The sequence below is a fragment of the Rhinolophus sinicus genome, chromosome 4 (assembly GCF_057876585.1).
Source record: "Rhinolophus sinicus isolate RSI-liver-muscle chromosome 4, RSI-T2T, whole genome shotgun sequence".
NCBI classification, from domain to species: Eukaryota; Metazoa; Chordata; class Mammalia; order Chiroptera; family Rhinolophidae; genus Rhinolophus; species Rhinolophus sinicus.
In genome coordinates this window covers 64892297-64916439 of record NC_142504.1, presented here as the reverse complement: position 1 = coordinate 64916439, position 24143 = coordinate 64892297, and the positions used below count along the sequence as shown (strand labels likewise).

Genomic DNA, 24143 nt, shown 5'->3' with positions numbered 1-24143 from the left:
GGGGTTTCCTCTGAGGATGATTGTGGTGATGGGAGCACAACTCTACAAACAGTCTAAAAATCACTGAATTGTACACTATAAATAGGTGTTTTGTATGCTATGTGAGTTATACACAAAATAGATAGAAAGGAAAAATATAAAATTTAATCAGAGAGTCTCAGAACTGGAAGTAATCTTAAAGATTATCTCATATAAACACATGAGTATTGAACTGCAAGGTGTTTGGGGTTTTTTGGTCAATTTTCTTTTTCTTTTATGTTGCCTGTTGCCTGTTGCCAGATTCGCTACTCCTGCAGAATTGCAAAGGAGCTCAGCTGTTGCCTTTGAAATCTTTTATTTGATATCTACGTGGAAATTTGAATCACATAACACGTCCAATGTAGTGTGAGGTGTTAGGTTTCCTCATGTTACCCGAGAGGGAGCCCTTCTCAGCAGGGTGTCCGGGCTTGGCTCTGACACTGGGGGTCAATCCCAGCGGAGTCTGGGCTAGCTTCCCACACCAGGTGTCAAACCCAGGCCTCTGGGAGTAAAACTGGGAATCTTAGCTGCTATATTGCCAAGGGTAGGGCCCTCCTTGGCACGGTGTCCGGGTTCTTGGTGTCTCGAGCAAAGAATTGAATGAGACACAGAGGTAAAGTGGTGAAAGAGAAGCTTACTAGAAGAGATAGTACACTCCAAAGAATTAGGAGTGGGCCAAGGCACAAAGAAAAGTGACTCAAGGCCATTATTAGAAGAAAAAGTACCGTATTTCCCCGAAAATAAGACCTAACCAGAAAACAGCCCTAGCATGATTTTTCAGGATGCTCATAATATAAGCCCTACCCCCAAAATAAGGCCCAGTTAAGATCATCAGCCAGATGGACACATTTAATACCTCCGTTGCAACACACGACAGACATATTGAATTATAAAATAATAATATTAATATATAATAAATATAGATATATAATATTATTGACATTAATACTTAAAATAAATGATAATATAAATTATAATTAAGTATTTGTAAATACCCAAGCGGGGGCCTTTGGACAAGAGGTAAACGCCTATGTAAACAAATGAACTAGAGACTTATTGACGAATGACCAACCGGAGTACAGACACAAGTCATGAATAACGTGCGCACTTGATAACGAACTGACGTGGTTGTGTCTAATATGAATCTTCATAATTCAATACATTGTGTGTTGTAACAGACGTACTTAATGCACTCTTGAAATAAAGAAACGTTTTCTGAATTTTGGTGCCTGCAATTTTTCGTTGCTTTTGTGTGAACCATCATTCTTAACTGTTATCATTTTTGTTGCCACTCCTGTCTCGTAAGTCTTCAATTAACTCTTGATTTAATGGTAGATTTAAAGGGAATAATATTTTGACCCCCAGACAAGATGAGTGCAAAAGGAAAGAGCTATTCCATCTAGTACAAGAAAGGAATCGTGGAGGACTCCTGGGGCAAGAATCTTACGACTTTCTGCAAAGAGAAGAAGTTGGATCTCCGAATGGTCCAAAAATGGTGAGCACAGTACAATAACCTCAGTCAACAGATGGACGAAGAAAGCGCAAGTGTGGATCAGGTCGGCAACCATTATTTCCTGAGCTGGAAGACATCATCTGTGAATGGATTGCTGACAGGAGAGCACAGGCTTTGTACACAGGGCTGATATTCAAGCATTTGCTCTTGCAATGGCACCACAGTTAGAAATATCCCTAGAAGAATTCAAAGCATCACAATACTGGCTGGATGGCTTCCTTCAGCGGTATAAACTGTCTCTAAGATCGACAACACTGTTCAAGCTGGAAGATACTGCAGTTATTAAAGTGCACTTGCATTCAAGTCCTTTGTTGATGGCATTGACTTTTCTAAATACCAGTTCTCCAACATGATTGCTATGGATGAAACTGCAGTGTTTATGGGCCAGGGATCTCAAACAACAATTGATCAGAGGGGTGCCTCGTTAATCTACATTCCCTCCACGGGTTACGAAAGTGCACGGGTTACCTGTATTTTGGCAATTCGTCTGGGTGGAAAGAACACCCCATCTCTAATCATCACTAAGGACAGGAAAGATAAGGTTGAATGTGTTTCAGGCATTTATGTTCTTGAATCCAAAAAAGCCTGGTGCACACAAGCAGTTATAAGGAAGTGGGTCTATTTAATGCTGCCACTTGTTTTGCGAGGTGGCCAAAGAGGTCTGCTAGTCTGAGATTCAGCCAGCACTCACTGTGCCAAACACATGAAGAACTTCCTTGCACAGAGAATAGATCAAATAATGATTCCCGCAGGAATGACTGCCTATCTCCAAACTCTTGATACTGCAATAAACAAGCCATTCAAGGACCATTGCACATGGAAATCAATGACTACATTGAAAATAGAATGGAGAGAAATAAGTGTGGAAACTTTGTGAAGCCTAGCCTGCAAGAGGTCGTAACTTGGGTGAAGAATTTATGGGGTAAAATCACTGACAGCTGTGTTCCCAATGCACTACGGACAGGCTACATGGACAAGAAGTGCTCCTTTAAGGAGAGCTCTATTACTGGACGTGAGAGATTGGGGCCAATGTTTCTACAGGAAATGGAGTTGCAAGAAATTCAAGCCAGAATTCAGGGTTTGAAGAGTTATGACGATGTTCCAGAAGAAGATGACATGACTGCACTTGAATAAATGTAGATTTTTGTCCATGAATAAATGAATAAATGTAGATTGTTGTACATGAAAAAATAAGCCAGCTCCTGAAAATAAGTCCTAATGCATCTTTTGGAGCAAAAATTAATATATAAGACCTGGTCTTATTTTGGGGGAAATACAGTACACTCCAGGGGCCATATGTTAGCTCAGTTGGTTAGAGCACAATGCTCGTAACACCAGGGTTGCCAGTTCGATCCCCGCATGGCCAGTTTGAGCTGCACCCTCCACAACTAAATTGAAATAACTACTTGACTTGGAGCTGATGGGTCCTGGAAAAACACACTTAAAATAAATAATAGTTTTTAAAAAATGTGTACATTAAAAAAAAAAGTACACTCCAAAGGGTTTGGAGCAGCCCTGGAGCCTGGGGGTTTTATCTTTTTTCTCTAGGATGGGCTGTTCCTCTCCAGTCACTGGACCACTTGATTGACATCTGTAATTGATAAGGAGCCATTACCTCATCCTCTCGGAGTGTGCATGTCCCTTCCCAGAGTTCAGTCTGCTATGATATTAATGAACTTCTGGGCATATGTATGATATTATAATGATGGTATAATGAGGCTAGGGTGAGATGGATGTTATTGTAGCCTTCTGCCATGCAGGTGTGAGTGACCAGTCCAATTTAGTTAGGTCTTCACAGTGGTTAAAGGTTAGGGTAGATAAGGGAAGTATTCATGCGGGAGGTCTCCAGGTGGTGCTCCCTGTAGATTGTGTTGGACATGCAGGAATGCTGAGACCCAATTACTTGTTGTCGTGCGGGAGACCCTACTCGCTGCGCCATTTGTCGTGCGGGGCGGCCTGCAGGGTCTCTGGTCCCGCTCCCCACATAAGAACGCAGAATATGGTGAGGCCAAAAAGGAACACCCACGGAGCCATAGGTAGGGGAGTCATACCACTATGGTCTCACTGGAGGCTGGGCCCACTGGACGCGCGACCTGCCGTCCCTCCTTTCCGCCAACCGACCGACGACTCTCCTCCACTCTCCTCGACTCTCTTCCGCTCTCTCGGCTCTCCTCTTCCTCTCTCTTCAGCTCTGCTCGGCTCCTTGGCAATCCTTGGCAATCCTTCGCAGCCACAGCAGTTATACCAGCGGCCAATCGGCCAACCGGCCACAGCCGACGGCCATCCACCACCCGAGCCAGCACCCCTCCACGTGAGGCCGAGAGCCTGTAAACTACTCTCTGGGGCTCTGTCCCCACACTTGTCTCTAACTGCCTGCCTTTCTCCTGAGAGACGGGATCCCCATAAATCTCTGTGGGGACATCAGGGCTATGGGTCTTTTCTTCTGTATGTGCTTCAAGCTGAGGAGGGTAGAGCTGTCACTACCTAATGGGGATTCACGAAACTCTCACCCTATCTGATCTTAAATAAAAAAAGAGAGGGTCTGTGGGGACAGAGTCCCAGAGAGCAGTTTCAGGCTCTCAGCCTCACATGGGGGTGGGGGGGGGGGTGCTGGCTCAGGTGGTGGTTGGCCGTTGTCTGTAGCCGGTTGGCCAATTGGCTGCTGATGTAACTGCCGTGACTGCGTTGGTTGGTTGACTGGTTGGCAGGCAGAGAAGTGGACGGCAGATTGCGGATCGTGTGGATCCTACTTTGTGTGTATCGCCCGGCCACCAGCGAGAATATAGTGGTATGACCCTCCTATCTATGGCTCTATGGGTGTTCCTTTTTGGCCTCACTATATCCTGCATTCTTATGTGGGGAGCGGGAGCTAAGACCCCGCGTGAATTCCTGCATGACACATGGTGCAGCGAGCAGAGTTTTGTGCCGGCCGAAACTCTCCGTAAGGTAACGGAGCCGTTTATCCATATGAAAGCTCAGTTTCAGAAGGGCCGTGAGGAGCTGCGCCGCGAACGGGAGGCACAGTCTGCCTGGGAGACTCAAGTCTCCAAATGGCTCACCACCCTCTTGGCCATAGAAGCCATCGCCTTCCTTTTGGGAATCTGCTGCTGCCGTAGGCTCCAAGGGTTGCGGACATCTTGCATTGAGGCCTCCACCCAATCAAATGCCTGGCATGGCGAGCAGGATTCCTGCCAGGTAGAAATGGTGTCTGACTCTGGGCAGGAGGACATGTAGCCCACACAGTGTGTGGTACCTGGTAGCCACTGTTCTCAGAAGTTGGACCCCTGAGAAGGGGTGGGAGGACATGGATGGCTCTCCGGCCAGCGTGGAGAGGGCCCTTCAGGTTCTAGCTGAGCAGTTGCCGGAGGAGGCAAAGGGTGCAGCCAGCTGTGTGGGATGGATGTTCCTCACCCTGTTGCATCATAACATGGAGGACGCTCTTAATGAAATAGCTCAGGTGCAGGACCAGCGGCCCCGGGGTGGGGGAGGCGCTGGAAGCTCGGGAGTTACATCAGCAGCCAGTTGGCCAACCAGCTGCAGCCAATGGCCAATCACCACACGGTTGGAGGAGGTTCTCACCACAGTGCATCATAACTCAGAGGAAGCACTTGCTGGAATAACCCAGGTGTCCCAGTGGGAGGTGCTGGAAGCTCGGGTCTGCTTGTTAGAGGATAAGCCCCACAGTGGAGACTCTGTGGGGGGGGGGGGTTGCTGCTGGCAACCCAGCTGTGACTGAGTTCACAACCTACACCCCTTACACTCCCACTGAGTTGCAGGAGCTGGGGAGGCTGTGCTGAAAGCGCCCTGGAGAGCCAGTCTCGGCTTGGCTACTAAGTTTATGGGATGAGGGAGCAGACAGCATTCTCTGCTCCCCAGGTAAATGGAAAAGCTAGCCTCCATGATGGGGCATCCGTCCCTGTGGGGGCAGAGCCCCAGAAAGTAGTTTCCAGGCTCTCGGCCTCACATAGACAGGTGCTGGCTCAGGTAGTAAATGGCCATCAATGTGATTGGATGGCCCTCAGCTGTGGCTAGTTGGCCGTCAGCTGTAACCAGTGAGCCATTGGCCACTAATATAACTGCTGTGGCTACGCTAGCAGAGAGAAGAAAAGAATGGGGGCCAGCAAGAAGATGGCGGCTGGGCTGGCAAGCGTGGATGGTGGTTTGCGGACAGTGTGGATCCAGCCTGCATTGAGAGTATAGTGCCGCCAGAGAGAATATAGTGGTATGACTCCCCTACCTATGGCTCCGTGGGTGTTCCTTTTTGGCCTCACCATATCCTGCGTTCTTGTATGGGGAGTGGGAGCAGAGACCCCGCAGGCCTCCCTGCACGACAGTCCCTATGACAAAGGTTACAGAATTGCCATAGGTTGGCCCAAGACCAGGGCAACCACTCTCTAATGGAGTAGCTCACTGCTGCGGTATGCACAGTATGGGGACAGGCTGGCGAGCTGCCAGACACTGTGAGCAAATGGCAATCGTATACTGAACTTACTCAAATCATCCGTGAAATGGGTATGAGACATGCTATGTTCAACCATAATATGTGGGGGCCATATTACAACCGTTTTACAAGTGTTTTACAATCAGCATGAGAGATCTGATTTTGGATACTGCCCCTGCAAGTGCTTTTGGATCCTTGGTTGCCATTCTTATGCCCTATGTGGGGCAGCGGATCCATGAAGTTACCATTGCCATGGCCACCCTAGGCGATGTTGAAAGCCGGTGGCAAAGGAAGTTAAGACAGGAGGTCCGAGAAGTTAAGTCCTGGAAGCCCAAGCCAAAAATAAGGGGGCAAGGTTGGGGGCCTCAGAGAGTAACATGCGCACAGATGTGGCGTGATCTCGTGGCAGCAGGGGTTGATCAGGAAAAAATAGACTGACAACCCAATGCACTCTTGTTGGAACTTTGGAAACAGTTGCGTCCGGAACAGCACTTCCGGCGAAGCATAAAGGAGAAGTCCGGGAAAGCATGACCCGTTTCCCTCCAGGACTTCATGCGGCCGCTTGAGGCCAACTCCTTTCAGCTTGATTAGGGGTGGGGCCAAGGTACCCAATCAGAGGGGATGAGCGGGGACTGGAGGCCCCACGTGGAACTGTGCTTACATTGGTCACCTTCTAATGTGGTTTGACCCTAGTTGACATTGGCGCAGACTGCAGTCTTGTTTATGAGAAACCCTGGCTGTGTCAAGGAAGTCTGGCTGTGCCCAGAAGGACTGGTGGTGCCCTGGGAGCTCTGGCTGTGCCCAGAAAGTAGGTGGACATCGAGGGATGCCCCCTGAGACATTACTTGCACTGGACTGGGATCTTTTTTTTCATGAGCTGGGTTCCTGACACAGGGCCTCTTGTGGAAGATGCTTGTCGGGTAGATTGTAAGGTGAGACCCTGGAGGGGTGGAGTGTGGGGACAGAATCCCAGAGAGCAGTTTCCAGGCTCTCGGCCTCACATGGGGGGTGGGGGGGGAGTGCTGGCTCGGGTTGTGATTGGCTGTTGGCTGTAGCCGGTTGGCCAATTGGCTGCTGATGTAACTGCCATGACTGTGTTGGATGGTTGGCTGGTTGGTTGGTTGGCTGGCTGGTTGGTTGGTTGGTTGGTTGGTTGGCTGGTTGGCTGGTTGGCAGGCAGAAAAAGCAGACGGCGGATTACGGATCATGTGGATCCTACTTCGTGTGTATCGCCCGGCCGCCAGCGAGAATATAGTGATATGACTCCCCTATCTATGGCTCCGTGGGTGTTCCTTTTTGACCTCACCATATCCTGCCTTCTTGTGTGGGGAGCGGGAGCTGAAACCCTGTGTGAGTCCCTGCATGACAGGGTCTCATATCTGCCTTGGTCAGGGTGCACTGGAAGCCTCACTGGGACATAATTCATACCCCAACAGCCCCTAGATAAGGAGGACTCGAAGCCCAATTTTCTATTTTACCCAGGAGTTAGGTATGGAACAGCCTGGAGGAGTGTTGGGCTACAATGATTACAGTTACTAAGCTTAAGTCACAGCCTTTTAAGTAGTTAATTGAAGCAGGAGTGAGAGATATCTGTGATTTAGGCTAGAATCAATGTTTAGTTTAGGATTAAGAAACTAGTTTGAAAAGTGATTAAGACCAGAGGCTAGTGAGCTAAGAAACTAGGGAAAAGGAGACTTAAAATTCCTATAGTGAGGGGTGTTAAAACTTCTATAGTGAGTGGGCTCTTCTTTATCACTCATAGCTATTTGTTACTCTCCAGAGAAGGCTCTTGCTCTTCTGTGCTACAGAGTGTGAGGCACTCTGCGTTCTTGTGTGGGGAGCTGGACCAGAGATCCTGCATGATACATGGTACAGCGAGCAGGGTATGGTGCTGGCCAAAGCTCTCCTAGGGGCGGTGGAGCAGTTTGTGCGTATGAACACTCAGTCTCAGGAAGACCAGGAGGAGCAACTGCCGGAGAGCTGGACCCCCGTGGAGGGGTAGGAGGATGTGAATGGCTCGCTAACCAACATAGAAAGAGCCATGCACCTGCCGGAGAGCTAGACCCCCTTGTAGGGGTAGAAAGACGTGGACAGTTCTCCAAACAGCATAGGCCGGAGAATGCAAAGTCGTTGTGGCTGTGTGGGCTGGGAGGTGCTTGCTGGAGCAGCCCAGATGCGGGACTTATAGTCCCAAGAAGAAACGCTTGCTGAGTCCTCGGTGGAGGATACAGGTGAGGTCAAGGCCGTCCCTCACCCCTGGGTTGGGGAGGACTTGGAGCCCTCGCCCTGCTGAAGGGGCACACATTGTGAGGCTAACACACAGCACTGGCAAATGAATGTGGACTATGGAGAATTGACTCCTATTCCTGATTTGATGGGCCACTTGACTGTTTGCTTGGGAACCGTACCACCATGTAGTGGAACTGGCGGATGTTTGCTTCCTGTGTGTCGTCATGCAGGATGTCATGCGGGGTCTCTGGTCCTGCTCCCCACATAAGAACACAGGACATGGTGAGGCCAAAAAGAAACGCCCACGGAGCCATAGACAGGGGAGTCATACCACTATAGTCTCACTGGCGGCTGGGTTGGAGACACAGGAAGCAGGAGCCACACGATCTGCAACCAGCCATCTGCTTCTCTGCCAGCCAACCTCACTTGCTAACTGCAATCTGCAATCCACAATCTGCGCTTACTAGCTTAGCCACGGTAGTTATATCAGTGGCTAGTGGCTAACCGGTAACAGCTGATGGCCAACTAGTCACAGTTGATGACCATCTACTACCCGAGCCAGCACCTTTCTACGTGAGGCCGAGAGCCTGGAAAGTGCTCTCTGGGACGCTGTCCCCACACTGTGTCTCAACCAGCCGCCAGCAAGACTGTGGTGCAGGAAGACCTCTTGTTGTGGTACAGGCGGATGTTTACTTCCTGTGTCGCGACTGGCTGCTTTTGAGAATATGTAAGCACCTTGGCTGTGAGCCACTATTGTTCCAGCACAGTACCCTGAGAAACCCTGGCTGTGCCCAGGAAGTAGGTGGACATCGAGGGACACCCCCCTGGGACATTACTTGAACTGGACCGGAACTTTTTCTCGAGAGCTGGGTTCCTGACACAGGGCCTCTTGCGGAAGATGCTTGTCACATAGATTGTGAGGCGAGAAACCTGTAGGGGTGGTGTGTGGGGACAGAGTCCCAGAGAGCAGTTTCTAGGCTCTCAGCCTCACATGGAAAGGTGCTGGCTCAGGCAGTAGATGGCCTTCAGCTGTAACTAGTTGGCCGTCAACTGTAACCAGTTAGCCATTGGCCACTGATATAACTGCTGTGGCTGAGCTAGGAAGTGCAGATTGCAGTTAGCAAGTGGGGTTGGTTGGTTGGCAGAGAAGCAGAAGGCGGATTGCGCATCATGTGGCTCTTACTTCCTGTATCTCCAACCCAGCTGCCAGCGAGAATATAGTGGTATGACCTCCTGTGGGGACAGAGCCAGGAGTGCAATTTCCAGGCTCTCAGCCTCACGTGGGAAGGTACTGGCTCAGGTAGTAAATGGCCATCAACTGTGATCAGATGACCATCAGCTGTGGCTATTTGGCCGTCAGTTGTAACCAGTGAGCCATTGGCCACTAATATAACTGCCGTGGCTACACTAGCAGTGGATGATGGCTGAACTAGCAAGCGTGGATTGCAGTTAGCACAGTGGATTGCAGCTAGCTAGGGGGTTGGTTGGGTGGTTGGTTGGCAGAGAAGCAGATTGCAGATAGTGTGGATCCTACTTCCTGTGTCTCTAACCCAGCCACCAGCAAGAATATAGTGGTATGACTCCCCTATCTGTGGCTCTCTTGGTGTTTCTTTTTGGCCTCACCATGTCCTGCGTTCTTATGTGGGGAGCGGGACCAGAGACCCCGCATGACACCCTGCGTGACACCCCTCATCCACGGCTCCGTGAAGTTCCTTTTTGGCCTCAGCATATCCTGTGTTCTTGTGCGGGGAGCAGGACCAGAGTCCCTGCATGATACATGGCGCAGCTAGTAGGATATGGTGCCAGCCAGGGCTCTCCAAGAGATGGTGGAGTGGTTTGTGCATGTGGGCGCTTGGTCTCAGAAGGCCCGTGAACAGCAGTGCTGGGAGTAGAAGGCGCAGTCTGCCTGGGAGAGGCGTGACCCCTGGGTGAATTGGTGGTCCTCTCAAGCCTCCGGATGGCACGCTGTCCTATTGGCCATAGTGGGTGTGGGGACAGAGTCCCAGAGAGCAGTTTCCAGGCTCTCGGCCTCACGTGGAAAGGTGCTGGCTTGGGTAGTATATGGGCATCAGCTGTGGCTAGTTGGCCATCAGCTGTAACCAGTTAGCCAGTTAGCCACTGATATAACTGCCACGGCTGCGCTGGTTGGGGAGTCGGTTGGTTGGCAGGCAGAAAAGCAGACAGCAGGTTGCAGGTTGTGTGGCTCCAGCCTCCAGTGAGACTATACTGGTATGACTCCCCTACCTGTGGCTCCGTGGGTGTTCCTTTTTTGGCCTAGCCATATCCTGCGTTCTTATGTGGGGAATGGGAGCAGAGACCCCGCAGGCTGCCTCACACGACAAATGGTGGAGCGAGCAGGGTCTCCCCCGTGACAGGGTGTCACCTGCTTTTTGGTAGTCTGCTGCTGCTGTAGGCTCCGAGGATTGCAGACATCTTACACTGAGGCCTCCACCCAGTCAGACAGCAGGCGCAGCGAGCACAATTCCAGCTGGGTGCGAATGGTGTCTGACTCTGGGCAGGAGGATGGGTGGCCCCTACACAGTGTGTGGTGCCTGGTGGCCACCATTCTCGGGGGTTGGGCCCCCAGGGAGGGGTGGGAGGATGTGAGCGGCTCTCCCGCCAGCGTGGAGAGGGCCCTGCATGTTCTGACTAAGCAGTTGCCAGAGGAGGCAAAAGGTGCAGCCAGCCGTGTGGGCTGGATGTTCCTCACCATGTTGCGTCATGGCGCAGAGGACACACTTGGTGGGGTGGCCCAGGTGCCACCGGCAGCCCTGGCGGAGGGCGCTGGAGGCTTGGGACCACCAGTTAGAGGAGGTCCTCACCTCATTGTGTCATATCTCAGAGGAAGCACTTGCTGGAATAGCCCAGGAGTGGGACCAGAGACCCTTCATGACATCCCTCCATATCCCCCACTCTTCCCAGCCACCTTATAGGGGTGGATTGTTTCCCAGTGTTGATCGTTGGAACCACCTCCCTGGGCAAAGGATTTAGAGGCTCAACTTACAGCACACGGCTGTCAGTAGAATTTCCATGTTGTAGCAGGCATTCTTATATATTCTGTGGCCCTTTGCTTCCCTTTTTTCTCATCATTTGCTGCATTTTATTCAGCCAGCTTCACTGGCTCATCAGCTGTTAAGTGTATTTTTTGACAAGTCATATTAGCTTGGAGGCCTTTCTGGAAATGTCTGAAAGCCTAGGGCAAATCCAGGAATCAGAAGTACACTGTTAAAAGTGAAGCGCTGACAGCAGTGGCCCTCGAGCTCCTGTCCATGTTGTTGGTTCTTTGCACTGCCACACCATCACCTGCCTTGTGCTGGTGACCAGAGCTCATCCCTCTCCTCACACTCAGAAATCTTGTGCCCTCTCTCTCCTATACCCAACACAAAGCATATATGCCTTATGACAGCAGATGTTCTGTAGATGTTTCTAAAATTCAGTTGCCAAGCCTTCATATGACTTCTGTTTCCTCACCATGTGTTTCTCTGTTAACATGTTGGCAACTGGCGGGCCTTCCCACAGTTGTACCACAACTACAGTGCCATATTCCAAAGCTGAACTCTCCCAGACCTCACTCCCCAGCAGCACATCACACTATTGGTCAATATGCTCTTAACTGTCTTGAGTTTGAGCTTGCCCTCCCTGATGTCAGCCTCATCCCGCTTCTTGTTGTCTTTCCAGCCACCCTTTGTCTCCTTGCTGCCCTTACCCCTCATATGTGCACCTCCTCCCCTGCCCGCCATGTACGGATCAGTCCCAGCCAACCTCTGCCAGGAAGAACATGGAGCAGAGGAGGAAACAGTGTCAGCCATCAGAGCCCCCCTACTGGGATTTGAGCCCCGGCCCTCAAATACTGAAATCCATGCTCAAACCACCAGTATTGTTTCATGGTTCCTTATTAGACACCGTTAGTATGTTTTACACTAAGATTTTCCCTAAGAAATATGTATCTAATTTACAATTGTCAGTAGGAATATAACAAACTCACTTCAATCTAACCTTCTTGCCAAAAAAAGGGGCTCCCCTCTCCATTTTACCTCTCAACACATAAAACAGAAAGGAGTCGGAGTGACTAAGAAGATGAAGAATAATACCTTAGAGTGTTATGTAATTTAAGTTTGATGTTCCAAAGAGAATTTTAGTCAGATAATTTGATAGAGCCTTGTCTGGAAGCAAAAACTAAAGTCGTGATTCTTTGAGTCTCTTTTTCCTAATGAAAATACCTAATTATTTTATTTCTGTTCCCACACAAATAAGTTTCTCTTGTGAGTCTCTCTGCCATGCTCCAAGTTCACAATTTTCTCAGAGAATTAGGATTTTACAGAGAGAGTCTTAGGTATAAGAGTGGGAGTATTGTGAAGGGGAAAATCAAATGCTAAAAAATTAATTTTGTGGAAAAAATACTTGAGGAAAATTATGTACCCATCATTATAGGGTAGATTTATTTAATTCTCTATTATGGATCATGGATCTGATTACTAAAACTTTATACTTATCATAGTTGTTTTGTGAGATTATAATTTAGAAAAAAAAGATACAATCTCTAGATCAATTTTACTGTATCTTTAAAAAACAATGGAAGAGCAGCAAAAACTATGAAACCTTGCCATGGTGGGCAGTGAAGGTCTTTAGCTCAGTCCTCCTGCACTTTGGAACCGCAGGGAATTATGATTCTGGCCCAGGCCTCAAGAGTCATACTTTTAGGAGAGAAACAGAGAGAGGCCAGAGCTATGTAGGTAACTATTTCTGTGCACAGCTACACAGGAAGGAATTTAAAGCTACTAGAACAAATAAGTGAAATTAACAAGGTTGCAGGTTACAAGATCTAATGCAGAAATTAATTGTATCTCTATGTAGTAGTCATAAAAAAAATCCAAAAATGAAATTTAAAAAAATATATGCATTCAAAATGACATCCAAAAAATACTACTTAGAAAAAAATTTTAACAAACCATGTGAAAGATCTATACACTGAAAACTAGGAAACATTATTGAGAGAATTTAAATAAGGTATAAATAAATAGATATGTTAATGGATTAGAAAACTCATTATTGTTAAGATGGCAATTCTCCCCAAAGTGATATATAGATTCAATGCAATCTCAATCAAAATGCCAGCAGGCTTTTTTTAGAAATTGACAAGCTAATTCTACAATGTATGTGGAAATTCAGAAGACCTAGGACAACCAAAATAATGATGTAAAAGAAGAACAAAGTTGGAGGACTTACCATTACTAATTTTAAGACTTACCACAAAGCTACAATAACCAAGACAGTGTGGTGTTGGCATAAAGCTAGACATATACATCAGTGGAACAGAAGTGCCATTCCATGAACAGACACACATGTGTCTGGTTAGTTTCAACAAAGGTACCAAGGTAAATCAATAGAAAGAGAATAGTCTTTTCAATAAATGTGCTGAGAAAGCTGGATATCCTTATGTAAAAAAGTGAAACTTGACTTTTCCTCACCCCATCTCCAAAAATTAATTCAAATGAATCATAGGCCTAAATTTAAGAGCTATAACTATAAAACTTTTAGAAAAAAACTTGGAGGAAATATTTTTGACTTTGGGTTAGGCAAACATTTCTTAAACACAAAAAAGCATAAGTGCTAAAAGAAAAATATTGATTAACTGGACATCAGCAAAATTAAAAACTCTGCTCAACAAAAGATGCCTAAGATAATTAAAATGCAAGCTACAATTTGAGAGAAAATATTTGTAAAACCTATAGCTAACAAAGGACTTGAATCCAGTTTTTTTTAACCTCTTACCTTTGTAAAAGAAATAAAACTCAATAATAAGACTTACAACCCAATTTTTTAAATGGGCAAAATAATTTGAATAGACACTTCAAAAAGAACATATGCAAGTAGCCAACAATTACATGAAAAGATGTCCAACCTCATTGGTTATTATGGAAATTCAAGATGAATCCACAATTAGATGTCACTACACACCCACTAGAGTAATCAAAATTAAGAAGATTGACGAAACCAAATATTGGTGAGGATGTACAGAAACTAGAACCCCTGCACATTGCTCTTGACAATATAAAATAGAATAGCCACTTTGGAAAACAATTTAGTTTTTTAAAATTAAATATTTACCTACCATATAACCCAGCAATTCCACTCCTGGGTATCAACCCAAGAGAAATGAAAATGAAAGTCCATACAAAGACTGGCACACAACTATTCCAGCAACACTATTTATAACAGTCAAAAACTGGAAATAACCAATGTCCATCAACTGGTGAATAAATAAACAAATTGTGGTATATCCATAAAATGGACTAGAACTCAGCATTTTTTTTGAAAAAGGAACAAACTGCTAATAAACATTACAAAACAGATGAATCTCAAAAATATCATGCTAAGTGAAAGAAGACAGACGCAAAAGACTATATGATTTCGTTCATATAAAATTTCTAGAAAAAAAAAACAAAACTACAGAAGCAGAAGTAGATTAACAATTGACCAGGCGTGGGGACACGCTTGGCTGCAAAGGAGGGTGAGGAGGTGACAGAAGTGTTGTAAAACTTGATTGTGCTTGGTGGTTGTATGACTTTTATGGTAGGCAAAGTATACCTCAGAAAGGTGTTAAAAGTAGCCTGTCCTAAGGGGAAAAAATAGAGGAGTTTGGTGTATATTAGAAATTTGCATTTGTTCTCCCTGGTCCTCCAGGCACAAGGAACTGCCATTGACCAGAGAATGAGGAAGCTAGCTGGACACAGAACATGCTTTTGAACTCAGGTTTGACCATTTCCTAGTCAAGGAAGCTTGAGCAAATAGAAAATATCTTTAATCATTCTCATTTTGTCATCTGTAAAATGGGAGTTGAATCACCTATATGGCAGGCTTGTTTGAGACACAAATGATACCTTGTATCTACAACCCTTAGAACATTTCCTGGAACCTAATAGGCACTGGATAAATGCTAGGAGTGACCTCATTTTATACTTGGTTACTTGTTGACATTGTTGCCTAACATGCTTCATGCTAGGAAAAGTATGGGCATCAGGACTGCTAATGATTTTGAATTAGTTTTTTTGATATATATTTTTTTTTAGCATATTTTCTGAAAGCTGCTCCTAAATAGAATTTTAGACATACTGTGTTAAATTAGATTTGAGGATGGACAGAGATTATAAATAACATAATCATAGTGTTACCAGGTATGACAGATCCCACACAGACTTTTAACTTGATATATACCAGAGACCTGAAAACAAATGGCAGAAATCTATTAGATCATTCTGTTATCCAAGGGATAAAACTGAGAAGGTGTGTTGGACCTAAACTCGAGCTTTAGAAAAGTCAGTTTGTGGAAGGAGAACTGACTCTGGGTGGTAAACACACGATGTGAGATATAGATAATGTATTACAGAATTGTACACCTGAAACCTATGTAACTTTACTAACACTTGTCACCCAATAATTTTTAATTTAAAAAGAAAGGAAGGAAGAGAGGAAGGGACTGGGAGGAAGGGAGTGGAAGAGAGAAAGAGAAGGGGGGGGGAGAGAGAGAGAGAGAGAGAGAGAGAGAGAAAATTCAGTTTGGATGGCTACTGACCTGAACTGCCTATTTCTAAAGTCCATTTGATTATGGTAGTGGACATTATCCACTCTGTTCCCAGAAAATTATGTTAAACATGTATTTATGCTTCAATTTGTTCCAGAAAGGATTTAGTGCTGCTCACAAAGTTATAAAACAAGTTAATTAAATAACTGAAAATACAAGAGAACAAAGCTAGGAACAGGAGAGTAAGTTATGTGGAAACAGAAGTGAAGTTAGTTCCCAGAGCATAAGGAAAAACCCTACACACATGCTAGGACTTACTCTGAAACGCGATTTCTAGGCTTTCTCAACTCAGTGACGTAAATCAACTCGGCAGAAAAATCACAGGGCTCATAAGATTAAAAATTAATAATAAAATGTAGAAAGCAATAGCTTGAGAGATACAAACAAGTATTCCTGACACTAAAATTATAGAGAAGTATATCTATAAGTCATCCTATGAAGAAGATTGTGCCACGAGCATAAGGAAAAACATTTTTACTCTCAAAGCAGTGAGTTTCCACCAGCCTTAGGACAGGGCACCAATGGTGAAGGCAGTCCTGCCTGAGCCCTGTGTGTGTAGCCAGAGCTTTCACTCCAGACCACTGGACAACTTTCATTTCAAGAAATGAGAAATATGCTTTTGATTATTTCAAAAATGAAAAAGTGTACCTCTGTGTCAGTGTGACTAAAAACTTATTTTATTGTACTATATTAGCAGAGATATCACTCGAGAATTTTTATTCTTATGTGTCTTATTATCATATATTTATTTCCATTTTAGAGCAGTTATGAAGAATTTAAAAGTAAATTAAAAAATTGTTTCTCATCTGAGAATTCCAAGTTAGTTTTGAGTAAACTTTATTTATACATAAAGGAAGATGTTGATAGCATGTAGATTTTTAAATTTTTTATTTGAAATCAAAATTATACTGTAAAACTTTAAACCCTTTTAAAAAGTAGGTTAAAATTTGGTATCGTTATAATTTTATTTTCTATAACGCACTTCCAACTCCTTTGAATAAGAGTAACATAAATATTCATGTATTTCATTTACTCAATATATGAATATCCCAAGGCGAGTCTCATACTCAGTAATACAGAAAAAAATTTAAATGTCAGTGATGTAGGTGATGGATCTTCCAGCAGTTTCTGAGTGTAGGCCGGGATCATGTCTCGTGAAGCCGAAGAATGGAAACATGGACCAGGAGAGGGAAAGAGTTTTTTAAAAAAGGATAGTTTATGAGAGGCAGGAGAAGAGGTTGCAGCTCCCGAGCGGGAGGGGGTCCCGAATGGGGGTGCCCCATGACTGAGGCAAAAGCTCTTACATTTATACCTTCCCTTGCCTGCCTGGGGAAGGGGAGCTGTTTGGAGAAGGGAACTGTTTGAAAAAGGGAACTGGCGCCTTCTAATGAAATTTGTCTACCGGGTTTGTTCTGCTTGCCCATCCTAAAGGAATTAGCAAAGCAACCCACTCTTATCTATCAGATCTGCTCCTCCATTTGACAGGCCAAAATGAATTTTATGATTAACCTCAAGGGCTTGTTACATTATGTCCTGAAGCAAAGGAATGATTTCAAAACCTGAAGTTTTAGGAAATGGCTGTCTTTTCTTTAGTTTACCAGAGACCTATCTATCTACCTAGCAATCATACTAACTAACCTGTCTCATCACTTACACTTAGTGATTTCTTTTTATGCCGTCAATTTCTGAATACTCTTGGATGTCAAAAATAGGTTACATTTCACTGTGAATCAGTTTTTTGAGACATATGTACACACAACACTGAAATTATTTTTATTTAGTATTATTCATCTTAGTTGCTAATGGAGTCATCTTAAAATTATTCCTCATATTTATTTCCCAGTTGTTGTAGCAAATGTATGAGAATTCTAGCCTGGCTCTGAACAAATGTTTAATCATCACTAAAAAAGCTGCACTGACTGACTGAATGTTTAATGATTTTACAGAATCATTTTTTTATTTGTTTACGTATTTTTAGTTGAGAGAGTTGCATTGTGGCCATGATTTTTTAAAGCTTTTATCTTTTAGAAATAATGTTGAAATAAAACAATATGGTATAAGAGATTTGCTACAAAATAATAAAAGTGGGGAAAAGGGCATGAAATAGAGATTTTAAAAAAATTGGCAGTATGTTGATAAATGAGGAAGCTGAGTAATGAGTGCCTGGGGGACCATTTTCTCTACTTTTGTAAATTTGAATTTTTCCATAGTAAAATGTTAATGAAGCAACAGCATCAGCATGCCTGGAATTTTCCATGCCGTTTTTTTTTTGTTTGTTTGTTTGTGTGTGTTTTTTTAGAACCCCTTAAAAAGTACACATGGAGAATCTTGGGGACCCAGCTATATTCTAGTGCAACCTCTTTGTTTACCAATGAGGAAGCTAAAGCAAAGAGAGATTGTTGTTGCTTTGATGTCTCTTTGGTGGTGCCCAAAGCATCTATTTTAAAATCACAGTGCCTACAATTCCTGCCTTATTACTGTGTCAACATGTACCCCAGAAATTGTGTATCTTGATTCTTGGATCAAGCACTCCTCTGTAATTCTGTCTCAAAGCCTTTAGCTCAAACTGTTAAAGAAAAAATTATTCTGACACTTGTTAAAGACAGCTAGGAACTTTATTCAAGGGACCACTGCACCAGGGTTTTGCAATCGGGCGTGGGGAGTGGAGATGGAGCTCAACTCTAAATAGCACCATGACTCAGGGGTTATGGCTATCTGCAAAGACCATCTCAAGAATAGTGTAATGGAGTATTTCTCTTGGGACATGGTGTGTGTGTGTGTGTGTGTGTGTGTGTGTGTGTGTGTGTTTTCACATGGCTCATAGAAGGAAAACCTATAAATTTCATAAGACTGATAGGAGTAGCAGTGAGAGATTCCAGAAGGAAACATAAATCTAGGGAAACTGAGGTGTTCAGCTACTATCCTTCATATAAAGATTGTCCCTTCTTAACAACTGTGGACAGTTTGGATTTGTTGATGATAATGACAGACCGACAAACATATGATAGATATAGAGACACGTGACATAACTTTAAAGATTGTTCCTCTTTTGATTAGTGATGTTGAGCATTTTTTTATATGTCCATTGGCCATCTGTATGTCCTCTTTGGAGAAATGTCTATTTAGGTCCTCTGCCCATTTTTTAATTGGATTTGTTTGGTATTTTGTTGTTTAAGTTGTATGAGTTCCTTATATATTTTGGATATTAGCCCCTTATCAGAAGTGTTGTTTGCAAAATTCTTTTCCCATTCAGTTGGTTGCCTCTTTATTTTGTCAATGGTTTCTTTTGCTGTGCAGAAGCTTTTTAGTTTGCTATAGTCCCATTCATTTATTTTAGCTTTTACTTCCTTTGCCTTTGAGGTCAAATTCATAAAATCCTCTTTGAACCCAAGGTCCGTAAGTTTGGTATGTATGTTTTCTTCTACGCAGTTTATTGTTTCAGGTCTTATGCTTAGCTCTTTGATCCATTTTGAGTTAATTTTGATATCACCTCACACCAGTTAGAATGTCTATCATCAACAAGACAAATAATAACAAGTGTTGGAGAGGCATTGGAGAAACAGGAACCCTCATACACTGTTGGTGGGAATGCAGACTGGTGCAGCTACAATGGAAGGCAGTGTGGAGGTTCCTCAAAAAATTAAGAATAGAATTACCATATGACCCAGCAATCCTTCTCCTGGGTATCTATCCAAAAAAATCTGAAAACATTTACCCATAAAGATATATGTGCTCCAATGTTCATTGCACCTTTATGTATAGAGGCCAAGACATGGAAACAACCAAAGTGTTCTTTCTTCGATAGATGAATGGATAAAGAAGATGTGGTATATATACACAATGGAATACTATTCTGCCGTAAGAAAAAATGAAATGGTGCCGTTTGTGACATCATGGATAGATCTTGAGATTATTATGCTAAGCAAAATAAATGAAACAGAAAAATTAGAGAACCATATGGTTTCACTGATATGTGGGATATAAAACTCAAAGTAACAAAGGAACAAGACAACAAAGATCCAAAAACTGATAGACACAGACAATAGTTTAGTGGTTACCAGAGGGTAAGGGGGGATGTGGGTAGATGAGTGTAAAGGGATAAAATATATGGTGATGGAAGGAGAACAGACATTGGGTGGTGCACACACAATGTGATATATAGATGATGTAATACAGAATTGAACACTTGAAATTTATGTAATTTTACTAACCATTGTCACCCCAATAAACTTTAATTAAAAAAAAAAAAAAAAAAGATTGTTCCTGATACTGGGAAGTCAGAACTGGACGTACTAGAACCTAAAGAAGCTTAAGCCCGGGCGCTTCCCCACTACTCTCCCTTCCAAGATTTTATACCTACTTGTATTCATAATTTTGTTTTTCTTTTTTCAAAGTGGGCCCCCAAATTGTATAAGCATTAGGCCCACAATACCTGGATTCATCCTTGTAAGGAATTGTGAATACCTAAGAAAAATAGCAACCCTTAATTTTTTTCTTCCAAAGAATCTACTGTGTTTCCCCAAAAGTAAGACCTAGCTGGACAATCAGCTCTAATGCGTCTTTTGGAGCACAAATTAATATAAGACCAGGTTTTATATTCTATTCTATTCTATTCTATTCTATTCTATTCTATTCTATTCTACCCAGTCTTATAGTAAAATAAGACCGGGTCTTATATTAATTTTTGCTCCAAAAGACACATTAGAGCTAGGGTTTCCAGGTGGGAATTCCCACCCGTTCTCAGGAATTTTTTTTTCGCTTTCCCATTCCCGAATCCAAAGAAAAGTTGATAGGGAAATCGGGACAATCGGCTCCTTGAAGACAAGTGGTTGGTAGTATTGGCTGTCACTTTGTGGAAACGATTCATTGTGCAGAACAGAAAACAGTTTATATCTCGGGATTCGGGAAAGGGAAAGTGAAAAAAACTCCTGAGAACAGGCGGGAATTCCTGTCTGGAGACCCTAATTGGAGCTGATTGTCTGGCTAAGTTTTATTTTCAGGGAAACAGGTATGCTGATTCTTTGGGAGCTTGGCAGCCATGGTGAACATAAAGGCCTCAGTTGCTTACTGGCCATGTAGCCCCAGACCCTTCTATACAGATCAAAGATAGAAATGGGTGCTTCCTGGCTTGCCGTGAGGGGCAAATAATTGATATGGGAAGAAATGTAAATATTCTCACAGTGTTTTGTGAAAATTTCTATTTAGCAACTATGTGTAGTCATTTGTTTCCATAGCTCTAAGTTAATTTGGGTAATTTTGGAGATATGAATTCCTAAAACCACCTTTTACTTTGAGATAAGGAATGTTCTTGTTTTAGAGGATGCTGCTTATCATAATGAATAAAATTGAACACTGTGCCCGCACATATTTGAGTGAACCAGAAATCACAGTCTACACTAAAATCATAGTTTTTTAAAATGGCAAAAAACACACAAAATTACTATCCCCCCAAACAGTATGATTTTAAAGGTCTCTTTCTAAAGTACCTAATGCTTCTGGGCCATATTTACCCTATCTGACCAACCACGTCTATTCATAATCATGGCTCACACAGAAAATTTAAAAGACAGCAGCTAGAACAGAACTTAACATTATAGACATATTTTTTCCTTGCCAAAGTGTCAGTTCCACTAGTAAAGTTACTGAATACTAAGAACTTTCAAATTGTTAGTTAGTTGTATTTCTAGTTAATGTCATTAACTTTTGACTTGTAATTTTCATTTTGGGGAACTTTCTGGAATGATAAAAATGTTTGACAAGTTGATGTGAGAGATGATAACACAGATGCATCTTTTTTCATCACACTGAATAAAAGATCTGTGCATTTTACTGTGTGTAGACTTCCTCAAAGAAAATAATTCATGTGCTACCTGCTAAATTTGGCAGGGGGCGGGGGGCAGTTTCTTTTTACTTTTAACTTTTTGAAAGATTATAACACATGCTTTCTCTTGTAACTTTTTCAAATTTTAGGAATTCTTTGATCATGTGAAGAAACTTTGGGATGATGAAGGTGTGAAGGCATGCTTTGAGAGGTCCAATGAGTACCAGCTGATCGACTGCGCACAGTAGTAAGTCGGCTCTGAGCCAGGCCTCCTTGAAGATAGAATTGCATGCGCAGTTGTGTCTGTTGTGCTGCCCTCCCCGGATTACTGACATCTCTTAAATACAAGGAACAAATAATTAACATCTTGCTACAGAAATCAAGTTTTAAAATGAGTCACGTTTAATAGATGGAAAATTGAAAATCCAATAGGAATCAGTTTCAAGGAAGAACCAGAAACATGTTGCATTCATTTTATTTTGATCACTGTTTCAGTTCTATTCATTTTTTTTGCTTCTATAGGATTATAGGCATATCTGTAAATTACACTGTACTTAGATATTTGTTATTATATTTTAATTTTGGAACAGGGGCCCCCAAATTAAATTTTAAAATAATATTAACATCTGCAATCAAGCCCAAGCTCTTAAAGTGATAAGTGATACACATTAGAAGTAGATTAGAGCCTTGAAAGTAGATGGTAGTTAATATAATGTGTAAATAGTTGATGAAAAAAGTAATGAAGAGAAATAAGAAATAAGTAAAGGACTCTGGTGCCACAGCTGGCCGATTGTTTTTCTCTGAAATGCTTATTTTATTGTTTTCTTTTGCTATTTTAGATTCATTCTGTATCTGTTAGAGAATAATGGTTCCCCCAGGAGAATGTTAATCAAAAAGTTCTAGATATGTTTGCCATTTCGATAACAAAAACTGTATTTAACTAGTTGTTTTATATGACTCTTTGAGCAGCAAGAAATGGAGTGCTATTACATTTTTAGTCTACTACTATAAAAATGCATATGTGTGAAAAAGATTCTAGAAGCATAAAATCTAGGAATTTACAACATTTAGAACCAACTAATGAAGTTATTCTGTAAATACTGATTTCATGGAGAAAGGGTTGTGTGGGTGCCCCCAGCCCTTTCTCATCCATAGGAGTTTAGGCACCATCACCTGTGACAGGCACTGAGAGAGGCCAATGGCAGGGGCCCCAGGAGGGGTCGCTGGGCTGTCCAGTCACTAACAAGAAGCCACTCTGGGAAGAGTGGCCATAAACAAGTGAAAGAGGTCAGTGCGGCCAGACTCTCCCGAGTACAGAAGGCCATGACAAGGAACTTGGATTTTCTTCCAAATGGAATGAGTAATCATCGGCTCCAAGGTTGTCAGGGTTACTCGGAGGTTACTCTGACGTCAGGGTTACTCTGGCTGCTATGTGGAGAATTAAAAAAAGGAGGCAGACACCCCAGTAGGATGCCTTGGGTCAGATGGTGGCCATGGACGGGAGCTCTGGGTGCTGAAGGAACAGAACTGGGTGGTGGATCAGATAAGGGAGACAGAGGAAAAGTGGGATTCAGGATGACAATATGGTAGGTCCTGGTGCGATTTATTGAGGTGGGAAAACCTGGGAGATGTTGTTTATGGGAGAACAGAGGAAGGTATCAAGCTCCGATTTGGAGAAGTTAAGTTTGAGATGCCAAAGGGACATCTAAGGGATTTATTTAACTTCCTTCTTATCACAACCAAGAACTGGCTACACCCCCCCACACCTCCGCTCCCACCCCCAGTCCAGAAGCATTTGATGAGCAGCAGCTCTGTCCTCCCCTCCACAGGGCAGAATAAAACATGGAGATGCAGCACAGACCTGCTCCACACACCCTGAAATGACCATCAAAGTTTGCGCCTCCACTGCACATGCTAAAGAAACAATGTACTAATTAAAAATTTTTATTAACTAGAAAAGTGTTTAAAATTTCTCGTTTCCTGCCATGCTTAACAATTCCTTCAAGACTTACCCTAAAACATAATCCCTTTTTACATTGGCCATGCCCTTAAGTTTACATTTGTGAAGACATACCTGTGGTTACGCTCATGTCATTTAGTAGGTACATTTATTTTTATTTCACAGCTGGATCATTCAGTCCATGAAAGCTGAGCTGGTTTAGATTTGGGTGTAGGAGTGGGGAAAGGTTCCCAGTGGAGCTCAAACTCTGTCTGAGAGGGTCCCAGGAGGCACCCCTCTTCCTGAAAGGTCTTTATCTTCCCTTTTACTCTCACTTGCTCTTTCTCTAAATGATTTTACAATCATTTAAAAGCCACGACAGAATTATATGCTAAATCACAATGATTTTAGAGATGGAAAGGATATACTAAGAAAATGCTAACAACTGGAATTTCTAGCACAGCTCATAATAATATTGAAATTCATATACGTTTGAATTTTTAAATTGGTGTGGAACATGTTTTATCATCCTTTTCCAGTGTTTCTTGAGCAAAGATGTAAGGAGACACCATAGTGCTGCCCAATGTCAAATTAGGAATT

The 24143-nt window shown here is 43.3% G+C and overlaps 1 protein-coding gene across 6 annotated transcripts in view; it reads left to right on the top strand.

Moving 5' to 3' along the window:
• GNAL (G protein subunit alpha L) overlaps positions 1 to 24143 on the top strand; it is a 202236-nt gene that overhangs the window by 129860 nt on the left and 48233 nt on the right. For all 6 annotated transcript variants that reach the window (XM_019711346.3, XM_074340381.2, XM_019711349.3 and 3 more), the window contains one exon: positions 21754 to 21851. In XM_019711346.3, the coding sequence (XP_019566905.2) occupies positions 21754 to 21851 (98 nt within the window). The remainder of the gene's footprint in view (positions 1 to 21753; positions 21852 to 24143) is intronic.